General features: G+C 37.5%; 3 protein-coding genes and 1 long non-coding RNA gene across 9 annotated transcripts in view; 2 read left to right on the top strand and 2 right to left on the bottom strand.

Annotated features, from left to right (window-relative positions):
• The first annotated feature begins 60 nt into the window (after positions 1 to 60).
• On the top strand, positions 61 to 957 carry LOC125501427. Its single transcript, XR_007279004.1, has 2 exons — positions 61 to 424; positions 733 to 957. It is a non-coding gene; the product is annotated as an uncharacterized LOC125501427 (long non-coding RNA).
• On the bottom strand, positions 932 to 6,423 carry LOC105688858 (centrosomal protein of 152 kDa-like). Its single transcript, XM_012405465.4, has 10 exons — positions 5,976 to 6,423; positions 5,040 to 5,904; positions 4,851 to 4,939; positions 4,585 to 4,785; positions 4,076 to 4,315; positions 3,841 to 4,013; positions 2,966 to 3,750; positions 2,775 to 2,878; positions 1,337 to 2,701; positions 932 to 1,255 (listed from the first exon to the last, which is right to left on the bottom strand). Exons 1-10 carry the CDS (start codon positions 6,090 to 6,092, stop codon positions 1,040 to 1,042), a joined length of 4,155 nt encoding a protein of 1,384 aa, XP_012260888.2. The 5' UTR covers positions 6,093 to 6,423; the 3' UTR covers positions 932 to 1,039.
• Positions 6,423 to 11,369, top strand: LOC105688837 (GRIP and coiled-coil domain-containing protein 1). Of its 6 annotated transcripts, none has more exons than XM_012405424.3 (10): positions 7,321 to 7,880; positions 7,981 to 8,120; positions 8,237 to 8,401; positions 8,467 to 8,612; positions 8,728 to 8,971; positions 9,070 to 9,388; positions 9,454 to 9,779; positions 9,841 to 10,304; positions 10,377 to 10,579; positions 11,278 to 11,369. In XM_012405424.3, the coding sequence occupies exons 1-9, from the start codon at positions 7,796 to 7,798 to the stop codon at positions 10,555 to 10,557; spliced, it is 2,070 nt and encodes a 689-aa protein (XP_012260847.2). In that variant the 5' UTR covers positions 7,321 to 7,795; the 3' UTR covers positions 10,558 to 10,579; positions 11,278 to 11,369. The 6 variants fall into 6 exon arrangements, 5 of the variants coding, with proteins under 5 accessions (XP_012260847.2, XP_012260848.2, XP_048513246.1 ...); XM_012405425.3 differs by lacking the exon at positions 11,278 to 11,369 and adding an exon at positions 10,614 to 10,928 and having other exon boundaries at positions 10,377 to 10,553; XM_048657289.1 differs by lacking the exon at positions 11,278 to 11,369 and having other exon boundaries at positions 7,321 to 7,860; positions 10,377 to 10,928.
• LOC105688840 (putative transcription factor capicua) overlaps positions 11,006 to 25,946 on the bottom strand; it is a 23,612-nt gene continuing 8,671 nt past the window's right edge. Inside the window, exons 8-23 of the mRNA XM_048657302.1 lie at positions 25,745 to 25,860; positions 25,224 to 25,638; positions 24,542 to 24,980; positions 23,652 to 23,871; positions 23,015 to 23,098; positions 22,068 to 22,363; positions 21,379 to 21,789; positions 20,932 to 21,244; positions 20,480 to 20,793; positions 20,153 to 20,378; positions 19,532 to 19,738; positions 19,171 to 19,434; positions 18,891 to 19,083; positions 18,512 to 18,708; positions 17,868 to 18,350; positions 11,006 to 17,671 (exon numbers count right to left, since the gene is read on the bottom strand). Coding sequence (XP_048513259.1) covers positions 17,598 to 17,671; positions 17,868 to 18,350; positions 18,512 to 18,708; positions 18,891 to 19,083; positions 19,171 to 19,434; positions 19,532 to 19,738; positions 20,153 to 20,378; positions 20,480 to 20,793; positions 20,932 to 21,244; positions 21,379 to 21,789; positions 22,068 to 22,363; positions 23,015 to 23,098; positions 23,652 to 23,871; positions 24,542 to 24,980; positions 25,224 to 25,638; positions 25,745 to 25,860 — 4,252 coding nt within the window. The 3' untranslated portion in view covers positions 11,006 to 17,597. The remainder of the gene's footprint in view (positions 17,672 to 17,867; positions 18,351 to 18,511; positions 18,709 to 18,890; positions 19,084 to 19,170; positions 19,435 to 19,531; positions 19,739 to 20,152; positions 20,379 to 20,479; positions 20,794 to 20,931; positions 21,245 to 21,378; positions 21,790 to 22,067; positions 22,364 to 23,014; positions 23,099 to 23,651; positions 23,872 to 24,541; positions 24,981 to 25,223; positions 25,639 to 25,744; positions 25,861 to 25,946) is intronic.

Genomic DNA, 25,946 nt, shown 5'->3' with positions numbered 1-25,946 from the left:
TTCAACTAGAAAGAACAATAGGACAGACAATACTTAGTAATGATTGCAAACCTGTGCATCAATTAGATGAAGAGAACAGAAAATTTTGGCAAGATAACGTTGCTCATACTAATTAGAATGTGGCATGATATAAGATGTTTATTACAAAAAATAAATTAATTCATTCTACATACAAAAATACATCGTAGGTAATTAATATTAATAATACTCTGTATTTAGTGATGGTTTCATAATATTGATAATGATGATAATTTTAAGATGTGACAGTTATGACACATAATTATACAATATATATTATGCAATATTCTCTGTGGTTTGGTTGCTGATAATCTCACTTCAAACGGCACGATGGATATTTATGTACGTAAATTAATTCCTTATACTATCCAATACAAATTGCTACTGAAGCACGGTTTCAAATTCGGTAAGATATAAATTCAGGAATGTAGTATTCGATCTATTCATTTTTTGATATCATGTTCTCTATGTCTTTCTATTCCTAATAACCATCAGCTAAGCCAATATTTATAAAATTAGAGAAGCATAATTTTGCATTAAATTCTTATAGTACGGTATAGAAATTTTCTAGCATTCATAATTATAAAGAATCTAGGTATAAATTGGGTATATAAATGTATATAATTGATTATGCTATATAAATTTTGAAAATTGATCAATAAATTTTCTAATAATAGGACTAATTTTGCATCGAGAATAAAATTTTTTTTCTAGAAAGTACATGGCCAGATACTTCTGGTCTTAAACATTCTAAATCCTACAATTATTAATGCAATAATGGCATGAAATAGCAATCATAAGATTGACGATCGTGTCGTTTGACGTGTGAGCAACCGCATCGACTGGTAATATTAGGTATATATTTGAAAATATTGTTCCCTAAAATAAATCTCTTCTAATAATGTGTTGTACAATAAAGTGCTTTAAATTAAACAAGAATAATAATTAGCCTCTTCTAACTACAATTTATCCTATACTACAAAAGCTCTATCAGAGGTAAATGAAATTATTAATACATACTTCAACATTTATTTTTGTACTTCATTTTAAGTCTCATTTGTTCTAATTGTTCTTCGTACTGACTTTCGAGCTCTGTCATTTTTGTGGCCACCTGTTCCTCTTGAGTACTCAAGATCACCTCAACTTTTTGTTGTACTTGATTCATGGCTCTTTTGTAACCCTCTTCAATACGCTTGCATTCACTCAAAAGAAATTTCTCTTTATTCTCCGCGTGTTCCTGTGAAATATATTTCAATATAATACCAAACAATGCAAGACTATCGTGAGAAAATTATGAAATAAGATGAATGAGACTCACCTTATAGTTTTGAGCAGTCTTTTTGGCTGAATGATACTTATGTTTCAACATATCGATATTACTTTTCATCTCCTTCTCGCTTTCCTTTGAATTTTCAAGTTCCTTCTGTAAGCTTGCCTCTTTTGCTTTGAGCTTTTCCATCTCATCATTCATTTCTGCTTCCTTGGCTTTAATCGATCTGATTTCTGCTGCCCATTCTGACATCACTTGTGCCATTACGTTTCTCTGTTCTTCCATATCAATTTCCCTCCTCTTGAATTCTTCTTGCAATGCTTCTATCTTTAGTTTCCGCGCCACGAGTTCATGGTGCATTTTTTCCAACTTTGCCTCTATCATTTTTGCAATGGCCTGTTCTTGGGCCTTAAATGAAGCTTGTAATTCCAGTCTTTCTGCCATCATAGCTTCCCTTATGGTCTCGACTTCTTCAGTCTTTTCTTTACACCTTGTCTGTAATTCCAACACAAGACTTTTATACTTCTCTTCTATTTCTTTTTGCCTCTGCTTATGCTGTTCTTCAATTCCCTTCAGTTCGTCGGTAACCTTCTCTTCCATTTCTTCACGCACCTCTTTTATGGCAATTTCTTTTATTTTCTGTAAATCGACGTCGCTATGAGAAGACCCATTTAATTCCGCAGATACCTGAGTTTGACTCTTGACATATCTTTCGAATTGCCTAGCCTGATCCTTCAGTTTGGCCACCAGACGATCTCTCTCCTCTTTGAGCGCATCGATATCTTTCAATCGTAGCAGCTGCTCTTCCTTATGCCGCAATTCATGTTCCAAAAATTTTACCCGCTCTTGCAACATCGAGTCGCTACCTTTATCCTGTTGCAATTCACTCAATTTATTTGATAACCTTGCCGCCGTTGCTTTGTACCGTATCAGCTCTTTCTCCAGCTCTTCAATTTTATCTATAGATGTCGAATGATCCCCACTATCTCTCGGTTTATTTTCAACATTCGATATTGTTTCTTTTAATTCAGATAATTCTACTTCTAAACTAGATATTTTTTTTTCGCACATATTTCTATCACTTAAAACATCATTATACCGCTTTTGTAACGATTCGTGTTCAGCCTCAAGATATGTAATTCTGGGGCCTACATCTTCGAGTTCTTCAGATTTTTTTACTTTATTTCTCTTGGCATTAGACAACTCTGACTTCAATTCGGACAACTTGGCTCTGTAGGAGTCACGTTCTTTCGTGAGATCTTCAGACTTTTTTTTCAAAAATTCATGCGCAATTTCAACTTGAGCAATTTTCAATCTAGCATCATCCAACTCTGATTGCAGCGTTGACATTTTTTTCCGGTCATCGACAGCCTTTGAAAGTTTTTCTTCTAAACGTTTACAGTCCTCCTCGAGCTGCAACAAAGTACCACATGTCATGCATTACAAAGATAAAGATGAGAAATAGAGATGAAAGAACGGAGTATACCTGCGTGATTTTATCTAAATGCTCAGAACAGTGGTCCGGCAAAATGACACTTATGCTGCGATTCGGATTAGTGCTTCTCAGTTCTTTCAGCGCTTCCTCTTTTGCTGCAGAGTTTATATAGTTAAATGAACGTAGTTATTTAAGAATATTCCTAAATTATTGGAGAATAAAGTAGAAAAGTTTTTCATTACCTCGTTCGATTTCAATGTGTATCTTTTTGGTATGATCCTCTCTTTTCTGCCTCTCGTAACTCAGCTCTTTGTCTAGTTCTACGATTTTACTCCTTTGTACTTCACACTCTTTTGTTAGCCTCTGTATGACGGATGCTCGGGTTTCGAAATCCTCCCTCATCTTATCCATTTCTGCCTTACGAGCTTCCAAGTCCGCGTACCTGTTTTTCAATTCCGCAATCTCTTCATTATGTTGAGCTATTAGCTGTTCTTTTGTTCCGCAAACATCTACATATAGTTCCTTCACTCGATCCAATTCCTTTTGAGTCTGTTCCAACTGAACTGTCAACTGAACTATTTCGGCCTGTGCTTCCTGCCTGACCCTTTGTACAGCCTTTTCATGAATTTCTAAGTATTCTTTGTTGTACTCTCCGATGGCTTCCTTTTCTTTCTCTATCACCATTTCCTCATGTAACCGCCGCAAGGTTTCTTCATTTCCAGCCAAAGTTTCTTCGAGTTTATGTTGCAGTTCCAATTTCTCATTACTGAGTATTTCGCACAATTTTTTTGTTTCATTCAAATGATCAGATAGCTTTTGTATCTCAGCATTCGCCTGAATAGCCTTTTCTGTCAAAAGAGATTTCAGTTCCTGTTCCAATTCGTGAACACGTTTTGTAGACTTTGCCGCTTCTTCTTGACAAGTTTGAGCCAAAGACGTTGCTTTTTCAACCTCGCGTGTTTTTTGCGAAAGAGTATTCTCTAGGCGATTTATTTCTTTCCGCTTCACGGCTTGCCCTGCTAAGCATCTGTGCAACAGATCAACAACGGTTTAAAAAAGTCAAGCTTGTGAATTATTTTTCTCAACTATATTTATTATAATTTCGATGCAAACATACCTCTGTAATTCTCCACGTAATTTGTTGGTAATGTCATCACAAGTATTGCCTTTAGATTTATTGTGGAAGTCTCCATCTTTCAGCTGTTTCATAGCACCTGATTCTTCATCAAACGCTGTTGCTAACAGCGAGTCATACTGTGTGATATCGCTCTTGGCTAGTTCCAATTTCCGCTAAAAATAAATTAAACGCAATCAAGTAAAATATAATAGGATATTTTAAACTTTGTAATCACCTGCAGCTGTTGCACAGATTTGACGAGTTCTTCTTTCTCTTCTGTCGCAATTTTCAGTTGTGTTTGTAGTCTCGAAACTTCCTGCCCGTTGTTCGTTGCCATCAAGTGACGACATTGAGCTTGACTTTCTTCCAATGCACGAGACAGTCGGTTCATTGTATCTCCTTTTTCTACCATCAAAGTTTCATGCGCTCGTCGTACATCTGCTAGCTTGTGTTCCAGAGCCACGTACGAGGTTTCCTAGTTATGTCATAACAATAAGTTCCAGATTGTAATGTGGTGGATATAATTAAAAAGGGATAGTCATTTTTTCGAGTTATTGCCACTGAAACTAATCAACCACGGGTAGGAAAAATAATTTTCATTTAGTTTCTGCACTTGCCCAAATGTCACTGTTACTAGAATCCACGATTAGCAGCTTTTAAGTAATAAATTATCTAATATAAGAATCGATAGATTAGACATAATTTCTAAAGTGTGACTTTAGGCTACTTTAGGCTACTAAATACCTTGGCATTCAACTTTTCCGTTAGAGCATCAATCTGGATCTGCATATTTTTCATTTCTATTGCATGTTTCTCTTGAGCTTGTTTTAAAAATTTTTCATGTGTTTTGTCGGTCGTTTGCAGCACTTGTACTCTCTCTAGGATGGCTATCTTTTGCTGCAAATCAGCTACTGAACCTTTTGCGGTGCTGAGCTCTTCAGACATCTGTGAAAAATAAACATTCCAATTAAACTTTGCAGTCACTAAAAGAGACATGTGTCATCTCTTACATTTTGCTTTGTTTTTTCCAACACAGCAACATGCTCCTTAAGAGAGGCCAGTTGAGTCTGCAGATCAGCAATCTCGACTTTAGCATCAACTGAAAATTATTAGATTCGTAAATTGTATAGAAAGTAAATATACCTGAAATATGAGTTAAAAAAAGTATTTAAGTTTTTCTCATCATAAAAATCATTCACCCAGCAAGTTTTGTGCCTGATTCCTTGACAAATTTGACCTTTCCACTTCGGCCTGAGCAAGAGCTAATTTTCTACCGAGTTGACTTGATTCTTTCTCTCGTTCTTCTTGTATCTGTCGTAATTCTTCACTCAGCCTTTGAATCTCTCTCATTCTGACCGAGTACAAAACTTCCAATTGTTCTTTACTGTTATACTCTGCTGTTTTATAAGCTGTGTTGTCGTCGACTGGCCTTCCATTTGGACTGGTTTGAAAGCAGTGTTCAAAATGGTCTGAAGCTACCTCATTGTCACCACCGCCAAATTCCTGAATCGTTTCATACTTCCCATTTTTTTCGTAACCACCAATATACCCATTTTCTGGATAGTGTTCAGACCCTCTTCCGAAGTGATTAGTCGGTGTCTGATAATTATTAGGATAGGCATCCGGAAATGTATAATCTTCATTGAAATGTTCTCGAATATTATGAGGATAACCAGAATTGGGTGGTTTTGGTAATTCATAGGGACTATTCACTGAATGACCTGTATTGTTCTGGGTAATCTTGTTATACGGCGTCTCTGGTTGTCCATAGATGCCATATTCTCGCTGTATATCAGACATAGAAGGACCACGGTCTGTTTCAGGTTGTTCAAAAGTTGATTGAACACGATCATTGCGTTCATTGGTCTCATCAATGCGTCCGTAAGCTCCAAACTCTCGCTGTATTTGAGAAATTGTAGGGCCACTATCAGTCCGAGATACTTCAAAAGTTGATCTTTGCACACTATCCCTGGTGACATCATTGTAGCAGCGACTGCTATTGACAGAACTAGCTTCATCATCATCCTCAAGATCATCAAAGGCATTTGTGAGCATGTTTTTGATCTGAAATTGGGTAAAAGCTTTAGTAGTAGCTGCAAAAGGGGAGTGAATTCAGGTAGCAGGCTGACATTCACCTCCTCGTTACGGCGTTTGATGTCTTCCTGTTCTTCATCTTCCTCCAGACGGTGAGCAGTGGTGTTCAGTTGGATGCTGTCCGAGCCTTGAAATAGGCTAATACCGGGCACCTCCATCCCAAGGTAGGTTAAAGCAGGACGACTATATTAAACCATAGATTTTCAAGCAGAGTAACTTTGTTTATAGCGCCATAACCTAAACGCAACAAGTGTGTCATCGATAACTAGTCGCATTTAACACAATGCAGTTGAAATGAGTTCAGAAAAACGTCAATGGGTTTTCACTTCGCCGACCACTACAGCTTAATTTCACTTTTAATAGCGTATTCAACGAATTTCGACGAATCATTTACGAAGGAAAATGCTTGTAAACAATCTTTGAAAAGTCAAACAGCACTACAGGAAATTACAGAACCGGAAATATTAAGTTACGCATTATTCCCTCCTGCTCCCGCCAAGCTTAACTGAGCGGATGGACGCCAAACTGATCCAGGTTCACAAAAAAGCTTTATTTCATCTGGATCTACTCTTGAGTAAACAATTGAAGCTGAAGTGTATTGACGTAAATCAGTGATCCCACTATATCAAGTGATCAGTGGAAAATGAAAGCTGTAATCCAACGAGTCACACGGGCTAGTGTTTCAGGTGAGGCAGCATCAGTTTAGGTTACGTAAAAGCTGATTTGACTCTGATGTTCTCGTTTCAATTGCGGGAGAATTTTTGATAGTCAAAATCCCTTAACTTTTCAGTTGAAGGCGAAATCATCAGCAATATCGGTCGAGGGCTGTGCATTTTAATAGGTTTAAAGACCGATGATTCTGCGGTTGATCTGGAATACATGTGATGCATAATAAATTAAGTCAAACACTTTTCATCCCTGAGATGCCTAAGACCTACAAGATTTGAATTTAATTTTGAACAGAGTACGAAAGATTCTGAAGATGAAAATATTTGAGGACGAGAACGGTAAACGATGGTCTGCTAATGTCGTAGAAAAAAACTACGAAATCTTATGTGTGAGCCAGTTTACTCTCTACCACCAATTGAAGGGGAACAAATTGGACTTCCATAAAGCTATGCAAGCTTCCGAGTCAGAACCATTCTATAACAATTTTCTCACTGAACTCGGGAAACAATATAAACCCGAGTTGATCAAAGGTATATTGCATTGAGAAGAGCATTGTCGCACAATAATGTGCTGATTATTTGGTTATTGATGTGGTGATCATTGTGACTATTTTACAGATGGAAAATTCGGTGCAATGATGCAAGTTCTCATTGAGAATGACGGACCTGTTACTATTGAAATTGAATCGCCAGTGAAAACAACGGCATAATTCCTGCGTAAATAAATCACGAAATTAATGTACCTATTATATAACATTATTTACATAACAATTGGTTATTTCAACGGATTTAGGAGATTGTGGCGGCATCCCTAAGAATTTAACCCAACTATTGTGCTCGTGTATATATCATATCGAATCCTCGTGACGATCTTTGTGACAACTATTTGAATAGGATGTCAAAATTGGTACTTCTTTGCCCAACAGCAGTGCTGTTTCGCTGGGATAGAATTAGAAACCTTCTACCTAATTATTAATCGTACTCTGTGAGTCATTGATTGACTGCTGCGAGAGTCTAATAGTTGGCTATACTGAGAACAGCGCACGTGTCCAGGGGCCATAGTGGGCCTGTCAACCTTTGACAACTGGTACTTTAATTTTGGTCGTTGCTTCGGTAACATCTGTGATCGTAAATTGATGTATGTTACTGATGTACCTCTTCTTTTGTACAATTATTATAAACACGAGTGAAAAATGGAGAAAATGAGCAAAAAAGACCTGAACGAAACGGTGGAAAAGCAGAGGCTGAAATTAACGAAGTATGAGAATAAACTGCGAGGTCAGTGGGCGCACTGGAATCAAAAATGGCGGGCGATATTTGAACGGCTTATTTCCATTGACAATATGATATTCCGTAAATTTAATTTATATTATTTCAGATATTGTACCGGCTTACGAAAGTCTAGTGAAGGAAAAAGAAGCCCTAGAAGATAGTCTTAAAGCTTTTACCGTCAAATTTACAACTGATGTAGACCTAAGTAATGACACACAAAGTTTGAAAACTAGCTCCGACTCTTTGGTATTTAAACAACATATTACTATAGTTTTAGTATTACTAAATCATGTACCATTAAAGACAGCCATCGGGGAATCACTGAGTACAAGCCACTAATATACCGGCTATTACGTTTATAGGACGCAGCTTTCCAGAAGGGAACAAACGAACAAGAAACTGTGGAACAACTAAAAATTCAGCTCAGTGCATTAATGAATTCCTTGGCAATACTGTCTGCAGAGAAGTCAAAGATGGAGGCAAACTTTCAAGCAGATAAAAAGCAACTACGAACCGAACGAGAAGAAGTATGAGAAAACAAATATCTGAACCCATTTCCAATATGATTAACGAGAGTACATACATTTTTCAGTATGAGAAATTGATTAAAGATTTGAAAGAAAAATTGAAACAGGCGCAGAGAGAAACACGTTCTGAAGTTGAACATGTTAAGTACAAATTGATTATGGAGCGGCATGAGAGAGAAAAGGAACAAGCCGATCATTCGGCGATGATTAAGTACATATACTTCTCTTGTATGAAGAATGCATACGACTACTGTTGGTACATTATTCTACGTACAGATCAATTATCGATTGTACTAACTGGTTGCGTTTTTACTGTTTATTGCCAGGGAACTGCAAAGGTTGCTAAATGACGAAAGGTGCATCAAAGAGCAGCTCGAAAATCAAATTAAGGAGTTGAAAACTCAAGTGACAAGTAAAGAGCGTAATAGATTGTTGGAAGCAGAGCTGGAGTACACTAAGACTAAATTGAAGCAAGCTGAAGCAGCCGCAAAAGAGACTCCTCCGCTACTGATTTCGTTACAGACTGAAATGGCTACTTTGAAACAACAGCATCGTAACGCAATACAAGAGGTGAGTACTAATATCAATGAGCAGAAATCGACTTTGATAAAATCTGGTGAAAATGAGTACAACGTTAGATTAACTGAATAAAATATCTCGGAATTCAGGAACAGAAGAGAGCGTCTGCGGCGGAACAACAGGCAAGGATTCTAGCAACTACTCATGAATCTAGAGTGGCAGGACTAGAGGCTCGATTGGCTGAATTGTCAGAAACAGTGGGGGGATACGATAGGCTAAGACAGCAAGATCAGCAAGCTATTCAGAAGCTTAAAGATCAATTGCTCGCTTTGCAAGATGCTGGACACAAGGATAAAGAAACAGTGGAACTGGAAAATGATCCCGAAGAAATTGCTGCCAGAATAAAAAAATTCTATAGCCATTTATTAGATATTGCTAATAGAGAAAACAAATCGTCAAATATCAAGGGTAACGCAATACCTTATACCTCATGATCTTTTCAATCACTTTTCATGAAGAAGAAACTTTTTCAGAAATCTTAGATAAACTGAATCTCAGAGACGTCAATGAAGATCTGGAATATAAGGAACAACTTGAAAAGCTTGAGCAAGAATTTGAAGATTTTAAAATGCAAACTTCTGGTCAGCTACGTCATGCATTAACAAGCTCGCCACCCAATGCGGACAAGATAAGAGATAAACAATCTACTTCTCAACCTAACGATGCCAATAGCAATAAACTACAATTGAGCATAGCTAAATCACACATCATAAGTCTGGAAGAGAGAATACGCACTTTGAACGCCGACTTGAATGACAAAGAAAAGGACTTTAAAGCCCAATTAGAACAACAGCAGCGGGTAATGCCATATCCAGACTGAATTTGATCGATATTAAATAAAATAATAAAATGCGTTTCAGCTATTGAAAGAAGAGCGGTTGAAAAACGAGCGTTCCTTATCTTTGAAAGAGAACGAATTCCGAAGTAAGATATCGAGTCTAGAACACCAGCTTCTGCGTCAAAGAGAACGTTCATTGTCATTGATTCAGGATAAAGATCAAGAAATCCAAACATTGAAGGCATCGTTTCATGCGTTGCTACCCAAGAAAGCATCTTCTGTAAACTCGGAAGACCGCTCCAAGTCCCCTACTCCGGATAACACTTCTGAGCCAGCTGTAGACTTGGTGACAGGATTGTTGACAGCGGACAGCCCACCCATGCTCCATTATGCTCAGGAATTGGCAAGGCGAGAAGTTCAGGTGTCAGGATTGCGAAAAAATAATATGGAATTAGAAGCAGAGATCAGAGAAAGGCATAGAGAACATCTCCGCTTTACGGAAAAACAGAAGGAGGATATAAAAAGGCTCGAACAAGAAGTGACGAGGTAAAAAGAATCAACGATATTCGTAAATAAATCCATGACTTTGGTTACAACTTTGCAAATGTGTACCTACAGATTAAAAGCCTGTAAATCCAGGGAAGGGGCGAATCTCGAATACTTGAAGAATGTTGTACTCAATTATCTTTTGACCAACGATGCATCGAGCAAGCGACACATGCTCAATGCCATTTCTACAATTCTTCACTTCACACCAGATGAAATCGAAAAAATTCGTCCTCTTAAAAAACATTGGTGAGCCAAAATCATCCAAGGGCCACGTATGTATACATTTGTTATCTTTTATATTTTTAGATTAATGAGGAAAAAAGTTGTTTCACTTTGGCTAACATGAGTTGGCCGGAAATAACGATGGTATCCCACGTCGCAACATGCACGATCACTTGAGTTTCTTTGGTCTGAAATCTGTGTGCTGCAGAGAATAACATATTAAAGCTCTGTCTCTATTACAAAAACGAAACTCCTTCCATTCAATCTCAACATATTAATCATCTTAGTTGGAGGATTAGAAAATTTAACAGTCAACGAATTAGAGATATTTCTCATTATCAGAGAAAAACTGTTTTGTGACAAATGTAAGGATGAATTGTAAATAAAATATGAAATCGATGTCATATTCTGTTCATTGAGACACATCTATAGATGAAGTATCTCGTATAAAATAATTCTAATCGATTCAAATTGGAAACACTTAACTCTACATGAAATTTATTACATCGCTTTCTCTACACGAAGTGATCACATCATTGGCATAGAAAAAATATCCTCAAGCAATATTTTCTACCTACTGCCTATCGCACGTACTTGGAACGTACGAAATACATATTATAACACATTGACATTAAAGTTGATAATATTCTTTAAATGATTTTTACTTATTACTGGATGACGTATTATTAATTAATAATATATTATACCGTACGATTATCATGTAATATATTCATCGTATTATGTACAGGAAAGGCTAGCGGAGAAAGACTGCAGTAACTGCAGAGTTGTGCAAACGATTTCGTCTATCGAACGAGATAAATCAATAAATTTTCGCGTCAATCGCATGCCCGTTAATTTACCTTCATGTATGATAACAATTTTAATCGCACTTTCATACATCGTGTAAATAATACAAGCTTACCCAAGGGTACGATCAATTTGATTCAACGAAATTTTGTTTTAATTGTACCGCGTGATTGATGTATCGTACAGCTAACAGCAGACTCGTTTCTTTTTATGTGTATTTACAATAATTTATGATAGTCTGGTCAATGATTCGAGCACAGTAAACCAAATTCTTCATGTCTTCTCAAAATGGGATTACAAAGTTTAGATTTTTAATCGTAAGTATGCGTATATCAAATTACGGGCAACGTATCAACAGATCGGACAAGATTTGTAACGTATGGCTGCTCATGAGGCAGTCGATATTATTACAACTCGATTGATTCGTACAAATATTATTTACGAATAAAAAGTATAAAGTTTATTTTCAACACTCTGAAGGCATATATCGTGTCTATCATGATTTTTATAGTGTAAGCTCAAAATGTCGGCGATTGTCAACACAGATTTCAACATCTTATCTATTCCGTAACACGAATTTGAGTTGCCATAATTATCAGATTCTTTCCAGCATACTTTGCAACCAAAATCTCTATATTATCTCATTTTTCCCATAACTTCTCCGTTTTCAAAATAAATTGTAATTATCACTTTATACAACTATCGTTTCTCTTCTCGATCATGATTATATTGATACATCAACGTTATATAATATACGGATTATAATAATTTTTTACATCTTTAACGTCACGCAATGCCGAAAATCTGACAAGTGATTTACCAGAATTCTGCATAACAACTGCATCGCTGTCCACGAACGCGAAACCGAGGTTTCAAATCTAAGACATCGAATTTCGAACACTTGCTTATCTTGAATGAGGTAATTTTACGCTGTCAAATCGATGCACGATCCAATATACCATTAAAATCCACATTGATAGGATTTTTTATATTTCCAATAACGTGCAACATGTTATTTCTGGACAGGAATGAATTTTAATTATTACAAGTTTGGTCTATAAGGCATGACAGTGAATCCTAAACGTCGAAAGTGTTTGCAGCTAAAGGGTCTTAATTTCTAACTCAACCTAGTAATCGATATAATTACTCGTCAACATTTGTCATCATATTGTAATGTTCTTACGATTTTGGTTTTCTTAATTTGCAAGATTTTTCTTCTCTTGTGATGCGTGAATCTTGTATCTGTATAGAAAAACTACAACTGTAGCAGCATTTTCTAGAGAAACTTGTTGGTCTGATATTTCAGGTGTGCCAAAAGCTAATCATAGCTCTCGTAATAGAATATTAGAATGCGCAAATAAATGTACAATAATTGAAGTATGCGTTTAGGATTTTTGTTGGAGAAAGAATTTTCTTCACAGTATTCAGAGATCCGGGAACGTTCAGTTTTTGTAATTTATAAATTTACGCAAGCCCGTAGCAAATGGTGCGACTGGAAATACCGATAAACTATAAATCGTCTCAAATAAATATAATAAATAACGTTTGCAGAAAATCGCGGACGTCTTTACTGAAATTAGTTACGCGAATTTTTTTCCAAAAAGTTGATACGATCTGTTCCCTCCCACTATTTTTCAATGATTGTTTATTTACAACTTTGTAAGACGACGTCATATCATCCGCGGTTCAGAATAATTACTATGGTCACTGGCAATTTGGTCCGACATCTATATTTATACTGATGCTCAGTATTAAATTGCGTTGGCTTTAAATTCTACCAATCGCTATTGATGCGTCTTACTCATTGCATAATATAAAACATCTCTTTACTTGTGATTAATCTTTTAAATAACCGGAGTAAACGTTACGATAAAATTTATGCCATATGAATCTGCAGTCAAAAAATGCTATGACTGAATATTGTACCCGCAATCAATTACAGCGAGCACGACGTGACAGCGAGTTAAAAATTAAAACATCTTTGAACAAATAGCAAATCAATTGCAAGTAAGCAAAGACGATCGTCGGATTGGTAATGAGTTTAACGCCTCTGCTAGCACAGCTTATTATAAAATGTCAAATATATATTTATCATTATCTCGTTTTTTCATACATTCATATTTTATCGTGTATATATATATATGCAGTACATATACATATATATACACATATACGCTATATCTATCATTAATATATGCATGTATATATGGTATATGTGCACTTTTTCTTCTTGTGTTAAATTTCTCTCAAGTAACGTAGCTGTATATCATTATCATTAACATAAGAATTTATTGAATGTATATACCTATATAGATTATAGATAAACTTTTATCACTTGTAGGCGTGGTATTCATTTCATCTTATTCGTATTTTGATAACATTATACTTGTGATTGATATACTATACCTACGTATAACAATTTTAAAAATATTCCAAAACTAAACAAGAGGCAATATAGTATCAATAATAATAATCATGATAATTCATACCCAAATAGTACTGATAATAATGATGATGATAGCGATAATACATAGTATTAACTGATTAAAAATAACACCGTGATAAAAATACGATAACACAAATAATCATGTGAAATTTATATAAAGGAGGAAGGGCGTAATTGAAAATTGATTGGATGTTGTTTACGTCCGCGCTTTCATCCCTTGTTTCTCATTCCTTTCGTTAATATTACTCTTTGTCATATTCCTTTTATTTCTTCACATCTAATATTTGTCAAGGAGCGAAAAAAAGGGCGGCTAAATATGATAGGAATAAACTATGTTGTGCAATGAACCTGCTAGCTATGATAGCCACCATGCGATTACTTTATACGTCTGTTTCTCTAGATCACAGTCATACATGAAACGGCTAATATGCTGAGCAGATTTCGTCTTCACATTATTTTAATAGTGAGGAGAGCAAAAAATTATAATAATGACAATAGTAATAGTGATAATAATAATAATCATAATAATAGCAATAATAATAATTGGCTATAATAACATGATCATAGTAATATCAATAATAATAATAGTAATAGTAGCGTTGACGATAAATCAAAAACATACTTAAAAATCTTATCAATACTGGAACATAGCTTACGATTTAAATCAAGTACAAAATTTTACAAATTTTTTTTTTTTAGTTGTTCGAGCGAGGCAAGGACGAGGGTTAAACGAAACTGATCCAAAACTCAGCCGCGGTTTTTCCGTATGTATTACACGAATATTTCACTGTCAGAGAGCGACTTATCATCAATTCATTTTGACACGATTTACCGCAACGTTATCGTTGTACAATATGATCTTATAGCAATGGAAACGACCATGTACCTTTCTGCACGTAGTTTGATAATGTAAGTCAGTGATAGAAACGCTATTGATTTACTTACACAATTCGAGAATCCTTAAAATAATGATCACCTCGTAAGCGAAGCTCTATTTGAATGGGCTATCGATTGACCTCGAAATTAATTGATCTACCGTACCAAGTCGTGAACAATTAGCGCTGGTTAGTATCTAAACCAAACTCGTTAAAATCCACATCCACGAGAAAACACGCGGTCAACGTCCAAACAATGCATGGTCTAGTTATGTGATGTCCGAAATATTTATGAATCAAAAAAAAAAATCCTTAAATATCTACAACAGATCCTTGCAAATATCGCTCGTCCCTCTGCAGCCCATACTCAGAGTCGCAAATCTCAACTATCTCTAGTTTGTTGTATTGAGATGCGAAAAGAAATATATATAGTAAATCGGTAGTTGTAATAATTATTATTGGGCAACCAAAGAATATTATATACAAATAATAATGAAAATGCCGAAACATCAAGGAAGAAGTTAAGTTTTACGGGGAGGTCGATGGATTGGGGGGGGCAGATGGGGCAGAGTAAACAGTCCCGAGCACTAAAGTCCATGACGTATAAAGGCCCAACGTTAGTTGTAATTCAACTAAATCTAATCCTGTCTAAACTAGAAATTGGTAATAATCATGATCATAATAAAATTAATAGTAATAACAACAATGATAATAATAATAATAATCCTATGACTTACAAGACTATATCGTTTGCTATACTTTTATCAATTATTCTAAGTTTTATATAATATATGTATATTTAAATGGTATATTTTATGTTATATTTACAAAATATGTTGAATATACGCTGTTCGTAGCCTAACAATTACAATATGCGTGCCGTGGCGCGTGACCTAAACATTTGAAAGTGCGCTTTCCAAGAACAGTTTGCTAATTACAATATCTATTTTACAGCCAATGTCAACAATATTTGCCAAGATTCAACACATTTCTGCAACAATTTAAAGAGCGTTCTTTTTTTAAAAGTCCGAGAGAACAAAAAACAGAAAAAAAAACAGAAAAAAAAAACTTTTTCATTGACTTCGTTAAAACAAAACATATTGCGTGATTTCGTGTAAATTTGTATACATAAAAGTAAATTTATATGTATATGGTAAAAGTATGAGTAAATATTTGAGATGGCGAACTTAATTTCATTGACAAGAATTGAAAATTAACTAACACGTCTTACGCATTCGCCATTAGCATGCACACGATTGTAAAATTCATCAGAGTCACGGCTTAAAGGAGGGAAAAAAAAAAATAAAAAAAAAATTAATCACTCTACAGCCAAATATAAAACCGCTTAAACCTAATGTGGCCTTGGTGAGAGAAAAAAAAAAGAGAAAAAAAAAGGACCGACCATTTTTAAAAACACCTATAAAATATGTACAAATACGTTGAATCTTAGCAAAGCTCTAAAAACAGTCGATAAGTACTTTCAATAATATTGGAAACATATTATTACATGTTATTATTATCTAATATTCATCAGCTATCGAGCCATGATAGATTAACCATTAACGCGTAACAAGGGAATCTGATGTCTCAGCCCGTGTTAGAACCTGGTTATTATCGCTGCTGCATAATGGCACCGTTTTAATTAATGTCCTTTTTCATTGGATAATAATATATAAACTACGAATCGTCACCAAGGCTTTACACGAACGAAAAATCGTTTCGTATCTCCGATGATCGTCTTCTAATAGAGATATCCATACTACTACCGTATTTACATCTATTATATAAACACATTTTCTGATTGCATTATCTATATATATATATGTATGTATGTATATATATATATATATGTATATATTTTGTGCAAAGATTTAATAATATGGACTTTGTTCATGAGTTTTTACCTTTATCTATACATATAGTGAACATAGGTATATAAAGTTCAACTAAAATCTATGAAGTCTGATTTATAACGATAACCTTTTCGTTAATTCTCAGCGGTCCACAATTGATTCAGCAAAGGACCACAGAGTTAATTGTACAAGTTTGTCCAATCAACGTTATTATTAACATTGGCATAGGCCTCGTCCAGTTCGCCCCGCATTAATCCCTATCTACAAAAAATCAGCTACGCGTTATTAATTTGAAAATCGTGCCGCTTCAATGGCCTCGGGATGATCACAGTCGTACGCAACGTAATAATTATTAATTTGATCAAATATGATGCGAGCGATACTCAATAATTCTAATATCCATATATCAATTACCATATATTCTAGATCACGTGGGTGTGTAGGATACCACCTACGCGAAACCGTCGCAGTTTCATAATACGTTTTGTTTCTTGTTTTTCTCTTTTTTTTTTTTCTTTTTGTTCAAATCTTTTATCACCGCAATAAAGATATTGCAATAATTGTGAAATTAGAAAATAAAGAATCCTCATTGTTATCAAATAAATATAATATGAAATTCATCGAGAATTATTGCACGAGCTTATGTAAAGATAAAAGACCCTACCTATTAGATACAATATACAACAATTGGCGTGCAAAATATATGGTCATATGCGGACCATACATCATGTAAACCATAATTTCAATAATAATCCCTCATTTGCACGACAAACAAAAAGTATTATCGAATCGAAACGCGTAGCCGATTGATGCACGACGTCCCTGCGCTTATCGTATATCACCAAAAAATACCTCTCTTTGTAAAAAGAGTAACCCTTGGTTCCGAGAACGCGTTGCATTTTAGGTGAAAAAAAATATTAAAAAAAAAAAAAAAAAAATTCTCCGTCCTATTCCGAAATTAAATCATTCAACGCGACAATACGTTGGTTAATATTTCTGAAGCAACGACATCCTTGCAGGATTAAGAAATGACGGTGTTACGGGGCGAGGGGGTATTTCTTTTCGTATCACAGTTGGCACGTGGGGGCTAGCTGCCGCTGGTACTGCCAACCGGCAGCGAATGAGGTGCACCCATCGACGTTGGCGGGGCAGTAAGAGGTCCTGAAATTCAACGGCTGATCTCACAACAATACTCTTGTGATTATTTCTGATCAACTAGCGTGTTGTAAGGGAACCTATGCGTTCAGTGTTTGAGGCAGACAGAGTCTAGATGTGAAGCGAATTAATTTCTAACGGTCCTAATAATAGTAAATAATTCACAAGCAATTTAATGAAAAGTAATTGAATGATTCATTACCATTAATGCCGGGTGATGATTCGGACACCGGTAGGGGACTGGCCAAACTATTGGCACTCATTGGTGTGGAGTTAGCCTTTAATTTCTGTCTTACTTCCCTGATCTTCAGCTGAAGACTAGATTTGGTAGGAAAAATGTCGGCATGGTTAGCCTGAAAAGAGGAGGTGGCCTGCGTTGTTGGGAAATAACCCTGCTCCTGAAATAACTGCATGACAAGCTTTCTGCGCTGTTCTAAAACTTTTCTGTAGCCTCGCTCGTTTTCACCTCTACTCGATCCAATTGTGTTTCCCCCCACACCTCCGCCAGGGGTCTTTGGCGTTCGTGGCGAACTTGCATCAACGTCACCGACAAGTTCAGTACTTGCTCTGAATGCTTCTATGTTGAAATCAGGGCCAAAGAACGTATTCCCTGTCAACTTCACGCTGCTCGCTGATTTCGGAGTAGCTGACATGGATATATCTGACTCCATGTCATCCTCATTCACTGTGAAGAGAAAAGGGAATAGTTAGAGTTTGCGTTCTACTAATCGTATTTTCCAAATTTACAGTATTCCATACCTCACTACGAGACAGAATATGACAAAAAGAGGAAAAAGCTAAAAAAAAGGAAAAATTGAAGAACAAATTTTTTGATAATTCACTTACAACTGGGTCTATGAGGTCCCTGCACAGATTTTTTACGGTAATCCTGTATGGACGAATGAACCCCAGGTGCCACTGAGACATGGGGAGATGTGCCAGCCATACTGCCAATACCAATGGCACTAGGACTCTGAATTTCTTCCGGCTTGAATTCTGGCAACGACGAAAATTTCTCTTGGAAGTTAACTTGCTCCAGAACCCTACGAAGAAAAGAGAAAAGGAATGAGAACGGTTAACAATCGAAGGGCCAGGGATTACGATTCATTTCTAGATGATTCATTTAACTGGAATGGAAATAATTGATCTAGGACTCGCAATATAGATGACAATAAAAGACAAAAAAATTAAAAATTAGTCCCAAATGACATACAATCTTCTGTACCTGTCCATGCCGTCCTCGACGTTTTTCTTAAAAAAAGATCCTTTTCTCGTCGAAGGTGACGACGCAGCCAAAGGCTCTACAGAATTATGTTGCAGCTGATCAAAGTTTTGAGTTAAATTCGAAGGTTGGTGATTGTCGGAATGTTGAGACGTCTGTGGCCCATGGTCTCCCGCATTTGATGTGGGAGGCATTGCTGTCAGATAGAGAAAGTAGCAGTAGCAATTGAGGTAATAACAAGAGTATTAGCTAGGTAATCAATAGATGATCGTGTAACAATTACCCATTGATTGTCTCCTCTGAAGCGGAGCTCGACCGAGTTGTGCCGGTGTAGGAGCGAGCATAAACGGAGCCTTGTTCGTTCCTACGTCGACGCTATTTGGGGCAACAATCCCACGAGGTTCATCCATGTTGTAAGATTTGTTAATTGCGTGATCGGAATTATGCGGGGTGTGAGGTGTTGATGGCTGCTTATGGCTATCACCAGATACTGTATGATGAATATTTCCGGTCTCTTTTTTCTCCTGCTCCGATTTTACGTTATTTACTGTGTCAAGAAGCAAAAAAAAAACACAACAGATTATTACGAATATAATCAAACTTCGATTATTTTTAGCATTCTATAAAATTAAACTTGAACTTACTGTAAAACTGGGCATGATTTATAACAGGCTGATTATCGTTGTGCTCGATTTCCGCAAGCCGAGCTACCGAGTGACCGATTCCTTTATAACTGGGAGTGCCTGGGCTCGGAGTTGACACTGGGTAAGATTTGCTCACAATAACGCTGTGAGTTTCGATCTTAGTGCCGGTGACTAAATTCTGCACGGCTATACCGCGACCGCTGGCATCTGAAAGAAAAAATACAAACATTCTTCTGGTACTGAGTCACTGGATACGCAACCTAAAATAAAGTAGCGAAGTACATCGGGAGAAGCGATAGTTTCGTCTTCCGTCCGAAGAGTCGAGAGCCAAGGAATACAAATTTATGGTTACAAAAAGAAATATAAGCACGTGCATCGGATAGTTTTTATTTCACGAGGTCTGTGCCCGTCAAGTTCCGTTTGAAAATAGACGCGAGCAGTTCGTAAATAAAAGACGTATCTCTATTGGTGTTGACCGAAATGTGCAACGCCCGAATCAGCCGAATTACGGCTCTAAAAAATTCAGAATTAATCGATCAAATTCTATTCCCGGGCACGCCAAATGTTAATAGCTTATCTAAAACGGTATTACCTACTAACCGGTACGAGTTTCAAACATACCTGAAACGGGTATCTGAAAATTGCAGTACGTTCTAGTATGGGGCGGCGCCTGGGCGAGATACTGCGATCCCTGTTGTGGTTTCGAAACGGCAACGACCTCATCTTTCACAACAGTCAAAGTAAGTTGGGGCTGGTAAGTTGGGCTAGAAACTGCGGTATGATGAATAGAATTTGCCGACTGTAATCCCTGTTGTTTCAAAAGCGTCATCATAGGTCTGACCTGTAACTAACATTGACAGACGACTGTGACATGACAGATACACAATAAAAGGAAAAATTCTAACTTTAAGCAAACAGAATCAGAAAGAACCAAAAGCAATCGCTTACCGAATGCGAGATAGGTGCAGCAGGAAACTTAGTCACAGTCCTCCCATTTTCGGTGTGAATATTAGCGACGAGATTACTGACACTGTATTGCGTACTATATTGCTGTTCATTTTTAGTTGGCTCCGGTTTCGCGACTTTCGGCGATACAGGCATAGTTATAAAAGCACCTCCCTTTGGCTGGAAGCCTGAAACCCCCGTTGGATTTACAGGACTGTGATAAGGATAGGTCGAAAGTACAGATACAGTGCCACCCTTATCTATGGAAGCATGATGGTATTTTGTTGTCGTCTCCATACCAGTAGACGGCAAACGAGCTAGAACAAGATTGTAAACGTATTGTAAGAATCCATTTGAATCATCTTAACCCGGAATTAGATTTTTGTGGTCTGTTGATCCCAAACAATAAAATCACCGACTACAGTTTGAAGAGATATTGGAGATTCTGCACATACCTTTGATGGGCTTAGGCCTGCATGTTATATCCAACTTTGTTTCTTGACCATCACGTTTTTGCCCACTGACAGGAGAATATCTTGATTGCACGTAATCTTTGTTTTCCAAATCTTCATCCTGTCCCTCATTGTCACTGTCTGTCAGTTTATCTTTGCACTTCAAATCTATTTCTGGTTGGGGGTCCTCACAGATCACCATTTGGTCATCGTCTGACACATTGCCATCCTCTTCTTGCTTCATATCAGACTCCACACTTTCGGCCTGTAAAGGCATTTCAGATAAGCGACGAGAAGTCCGCATTTGTCCAAGCATCTGAAATATGTTGAACATTTTCTATGCTATTATATTTTCGGATATCTTCGATATCCGGGAGCAAAATTATTGCAGTAATAAGATTAGCTTTGAGAAGTACAATGAATATTTTTGTTGAATTGCACAAAACTTACCTCAACAGTCGAAGGTTCATTATAGATGCTTGATGCAATGGCCGAAGCTTCTTCAACAGTTCGTGGAGTTGAAGGTACATCATCGGTCGGAGGTCCCATATCAGTTTCTTCCCCTGTGCTGTTAAGTTTTCCACGAGGTTCAGCACCCTTGAAGTTTGTGGTGGATGATTTCCGTCTGTCTTTACTGCACCATTTCCAATCCGGGTGGGCTTTAAAATGTGCTTCTTTCACCTCTGAGGCGAGTTCATGATATTTTTGCTTTTCCTCGTGCTTGAGGGCATACCACCATTCGCCAAGAATTTTTGAAACTGTTCGGTTATCTTGGTTTGGATTCCTCAGGTGTACCAATGCTCGATGGCGTTTTGAAAATATCATAAAAGCATTCATGGGTCGGCGAATTCGGTCCTTAGTCTGTAACATTGGTGGTTTTTTCACAGTTTGCTACAAAATGTAGCAAACAAGAAACGTGTCATTCTTTCTCGATTAAATGTCTGGAGACGGACGAAAACAGCACATCAATAATCTAGTAATCAGAAATGGTCACAACGCCAGGAAAACGATCTAAATTCGAGACAGACATTTGGAGTAGCGAATTCCAAACATGGTTGAGGTAGAACAGTAGCCTACGTTTTGGAACAAATCGTAGTTCAGCAAAGCTATGTGTTATGTGTGAAAGAAATAAAACTTACTTTTAAAGGGCTCTGCGGGTCTTTGGTGTGCAGTGCGCCTAACGATTGACTGCGGCGTTTGTTGATACTGCCTTCGATCTCCGCAGGGGTAGTTGGTTCCGTCTCAAAGACGTCATCATCATCCTCCTCAGCAGGGGTGATGGGGTCAGGGCCGGTACCAGGTCCATGCCCAGACCCATCGTCGCTAGGATTGCTGCTCGTGCCCATGGGGATGGGCGGTGCACTGAGCGGAGGACTCAAGGCAGAAGGTGGAGGGCTGACCTCTGGTTGGTCCAGCACTGTCTGCCAGGAAAAAGCTGCAATGAAATTATTTGGTTAGTTGTGATGAATGTGGTTAGTAACAGCATGGGAATAGCAGACGATGCTACGAATCACGTTTGGAAACCGTTCATGGATTTCACAACGCTGCTAAACCCCTAGACAATACGATGAGTTAGTGCGAGTTTGATAGATTAACTAAGATACAAGAGAAGACGAACAACAATTGTGCAGTTTCTATTGATTTACTCTTTACTATACATATCAGAAGTTTTACGAATCAGAGGTGATTCAATTAAATTTTAAAATGTTAATCGTCAAGATCATGTGGAAAATGCTGGGCAAGTTGTTCGAGATCGATATACCATAGTTAAACTTAGAAAAATGGTTAGTTAGAACCCCTTGGCCTGCTGAGTAACATCAAACACCATATTATCCAAAATCAATGAAGAATGAGGCGAAGTATGGTTAGAAGGTGAGACAGGAGCACGGTTAGCTCAAAATGCCGTGTCGCTGTTTGAACAATGGTATTTTCCTCGCTAGCTCAATCTTATATTTGTAAATGAAGAGATAGTGGTATTCTTAATTACATTCATAAGTTTCTTGTTTTTGTAAATACCATTGTTCGTGCTTTAGTTAGCAAGAGAGAACGTGAACGATATCCGTAATTCGTTCTTTGGGGTTCAAACCTTTTTTCCATTTGCGCACAGCAGCGTTGTTCAGAAGTTGCGGGGGTTGGGGCTGGTATGCGGGAGAAACCTCACGACTTCCATCTGTGAAATCCTTTTCAGTTAGTCATAAACTCTTAGAGAGCATTCACTGACTCCACGGAGGATTAAAAGTAGGTACAAAAATCGCATTTTTAGGAATCTTATTTAAATCTAATTGAAAAGGTTGGTGATACAAAATGTTCATCACAATGAAAAACCCCATTCAGAAGATCAATAGCATCTTCGGCATTTTGATGCAGGAATCTGAGAATAAAACTTGTTTTTGTTTTTTGTTTGTACACTTGTAGCAGTTATAACTGTGTATTCAACAGATCTAATTTTCACCAATAATGAACAACACTCCTGTCCATGAACTGAAGATAAGTTATCGTAATACTATCCCTCCCTATCATTAGCAAGAGTTAGATACAGAAACTTCGTGATCTTCTAAGTGAAAATGTTTTGCAAAGTATGGAACCCTAAACGAAGTCACGTTTCGTTGAATTTTTTGAACAGTTTTCCAGGATTCTGAAGTAATATGGGAATTGCACACAGGAAGATGGAAAAGACGTAATTTTCATTTACCAATAGAAATATAAAACATAAGTAGACTTACATAGAACTCCGTTGTTCTTTTGATTATCTTCACGAGGAGGTTGAACCTTCATTGGAGCCAAGTGACTAGGCTGAACTATGACAGGCTGGAAGACACTGGTCGGTGGTGCCGAGTCATTAGTTGTTGTCGTAGCTGACATGACAACAGTTACCGGAGTTGACAAATTTCTTTGCGTATCTGAGTGAGATGATAGATGAAGCGGAGGGCCTACCTTGCTGACCTGACAACAAATTACATCTTGTATGCCTACCTTAATTACCAGTATTGCTTGATGAAAGCTACAGATATATGAAACGTGATGTACGAATACGAGGCAGATGTGATATTAATAAAAAATAGGAGTTTGGCCGCACCGTTATTCTGTGATAAATTTCTAAATTTTTCTGTCGATCTCGTTAAAGTGTTGAAATTATTAGCACGTGTGTACCTGTACTCATGGGGCTGATCCTTTGAACGAAAGAAGGAAGGGAGACGTCCTACCCCTCTTGGCCGTCCATTTGAACGCGATAGCACGAACAACGAGGGTCGGAAACTTTTATCTTTACAAGTATTTAACAAGAACGTCCCCCGATCGTCTCGCCAGCCTTCGCTTCTCGTGTCCATAATTTAACTAAAAGTCTTCTCCCCCCCTTCTTTCCTCCCAGGTCTCATCCGTGGTTCACCTAATCCAAAATTGTGCTTGACATTACCGGGTAAAATAAAATGAAAAAATTCACTCGAACATCATCCCCGCAAATTTTTAGAGATATCAATAAATCAAAACTTCACCGTTTAAAGAAATCATTCAAATTTCCCCAAATCGCCGCGTACATCGAATCACATTTTTATAAATGAAATAAGTCAGACAGTTAAAACATCAAAAAAATATAAAATTTGGAATCGTCACTCACCTGTTGGAGTGTTGATATCTTTTCAACATGGACGGACTGCGTGGCAGGTGACTGCGGCGGTTGGCACTGCGTTTGATGCGAGGGTAATTGTCCTAAATGATTTATCATGGTCTGCCTATACTTTTCTTCCTGGTTAACTACCAGCTGATGCCCAGTGGTCGGCGCTTCCATGGTGTTTTTAATAACATATTTCTTGTCAGGTTGATGTGGAATCAAATACATTGTCTGATTTTGTGTTAATGGCGGAGTATAATCAACGGGTTGTTCTTGATGTTTATGGAGCATACTTAGATTCTGAGCCGGTGGAGCAGATGAAGGAACGTGTGGCGAATGTGGAGGTTTCAATAAATGATTGCTCGAATCCGAAGGTTCTGGATGATTGGAAAAGCCATTATTCGAGGTAAGCGCATGCTGCAGTATAATACTCTGCTGCTGCTGGTGTTGGTGTTGTTGTTGTTGCTGTTGTTGCTGGTGTTGTTGCTGTTGTTGTTGTGGCGATGGTTGTTGTTGCTGTGGCGGTGGTGGTGGTTGTTGTTGTGGTTGTGGTTGTTGTTGTTGCTGCTGCTGCTGCTGCTGCTGTTGTTGCTGCTGCTGCTGTTGTTGTTGTTGTTGTTGTTGTTGTTGTTGTTGTTGTTGTTGAAGTTGCTGCTGCTGTTGCTGTTGATGGTGCTGTTGCTGCTGAGCCAGGGATGTTACAACCGACGGATGTCTGGGAGGTGGGCTATGGTCCGACCAAGTGGGAATGGTTAAATTTTGGCCCGACATTATCCTACTAACAGGAGAGATCCGTATCACGCTGGTCCCAATGCTAGCGGGTGCTGTTTGAGCAGGTCTTCCAGTAGGTCTAACTAGCTCAGGCCTGATGACGGGCTGCTGGTACTGCGTCATAAAATTAGTCTGCGTTGGGGAGTTCTTCCATTTGGCACCCGGCGATATTAATGGAGCAGCATGATGCGCCGGGCTAGATATTGGCATGAAAACGTTCTGGTTCAAGCCCAACGGTGGCACTGGAGATTGATTTATGCACGGCGACACAGATGATTGCCCCGTTGGAGAAGAAAAGGCAGGTGTCGCCGATCTCGAACTTCCGAGAGAGACTGATACAATGAAAAAAAAAGTATTATGATAACAGAATTGAGATCAATGCAAGAAACAATAAAATACACTTCTTTAGCTGAAATATTTTCTGAGAAAGAAACTCACCTAGCATGTTTGCAGCCTCAGTTTCATCTTGATCGAAACGTCCGGCTATTCTTCTGTCGCCGTAATTTGGTGACGTGTCTGAGTCCCGTGAGGTTTCCTCTCCATCCATTTTACCCCTGTGTCGAACGAAAAAAAAAACGAAAAAAATTAAGTATCGATTAGTTAAATTTTCACCATTGCTTCTGGACTAGAAGATAGCGGA

This window comes from Athalia rosae, chromosome 6 (genome assembly GCF_917208135.1).
Source record: "Athalia rosae chromosome 6, iyAthRosa1.1, whole genome shotgun sequence".
In the NCBI taxonomy this organism is placed as follows: Eukaryota; Metazoa; Arthropoda; class Insecta; order Hymenoptera; family Athaliidae; genus Athalia; species Athalia rosae.
The sequence above is the reverse complement of the archived record's forward strand: the minus strand, read 5'-3'. Positions and strand labels throughout refer to the sequence as shown.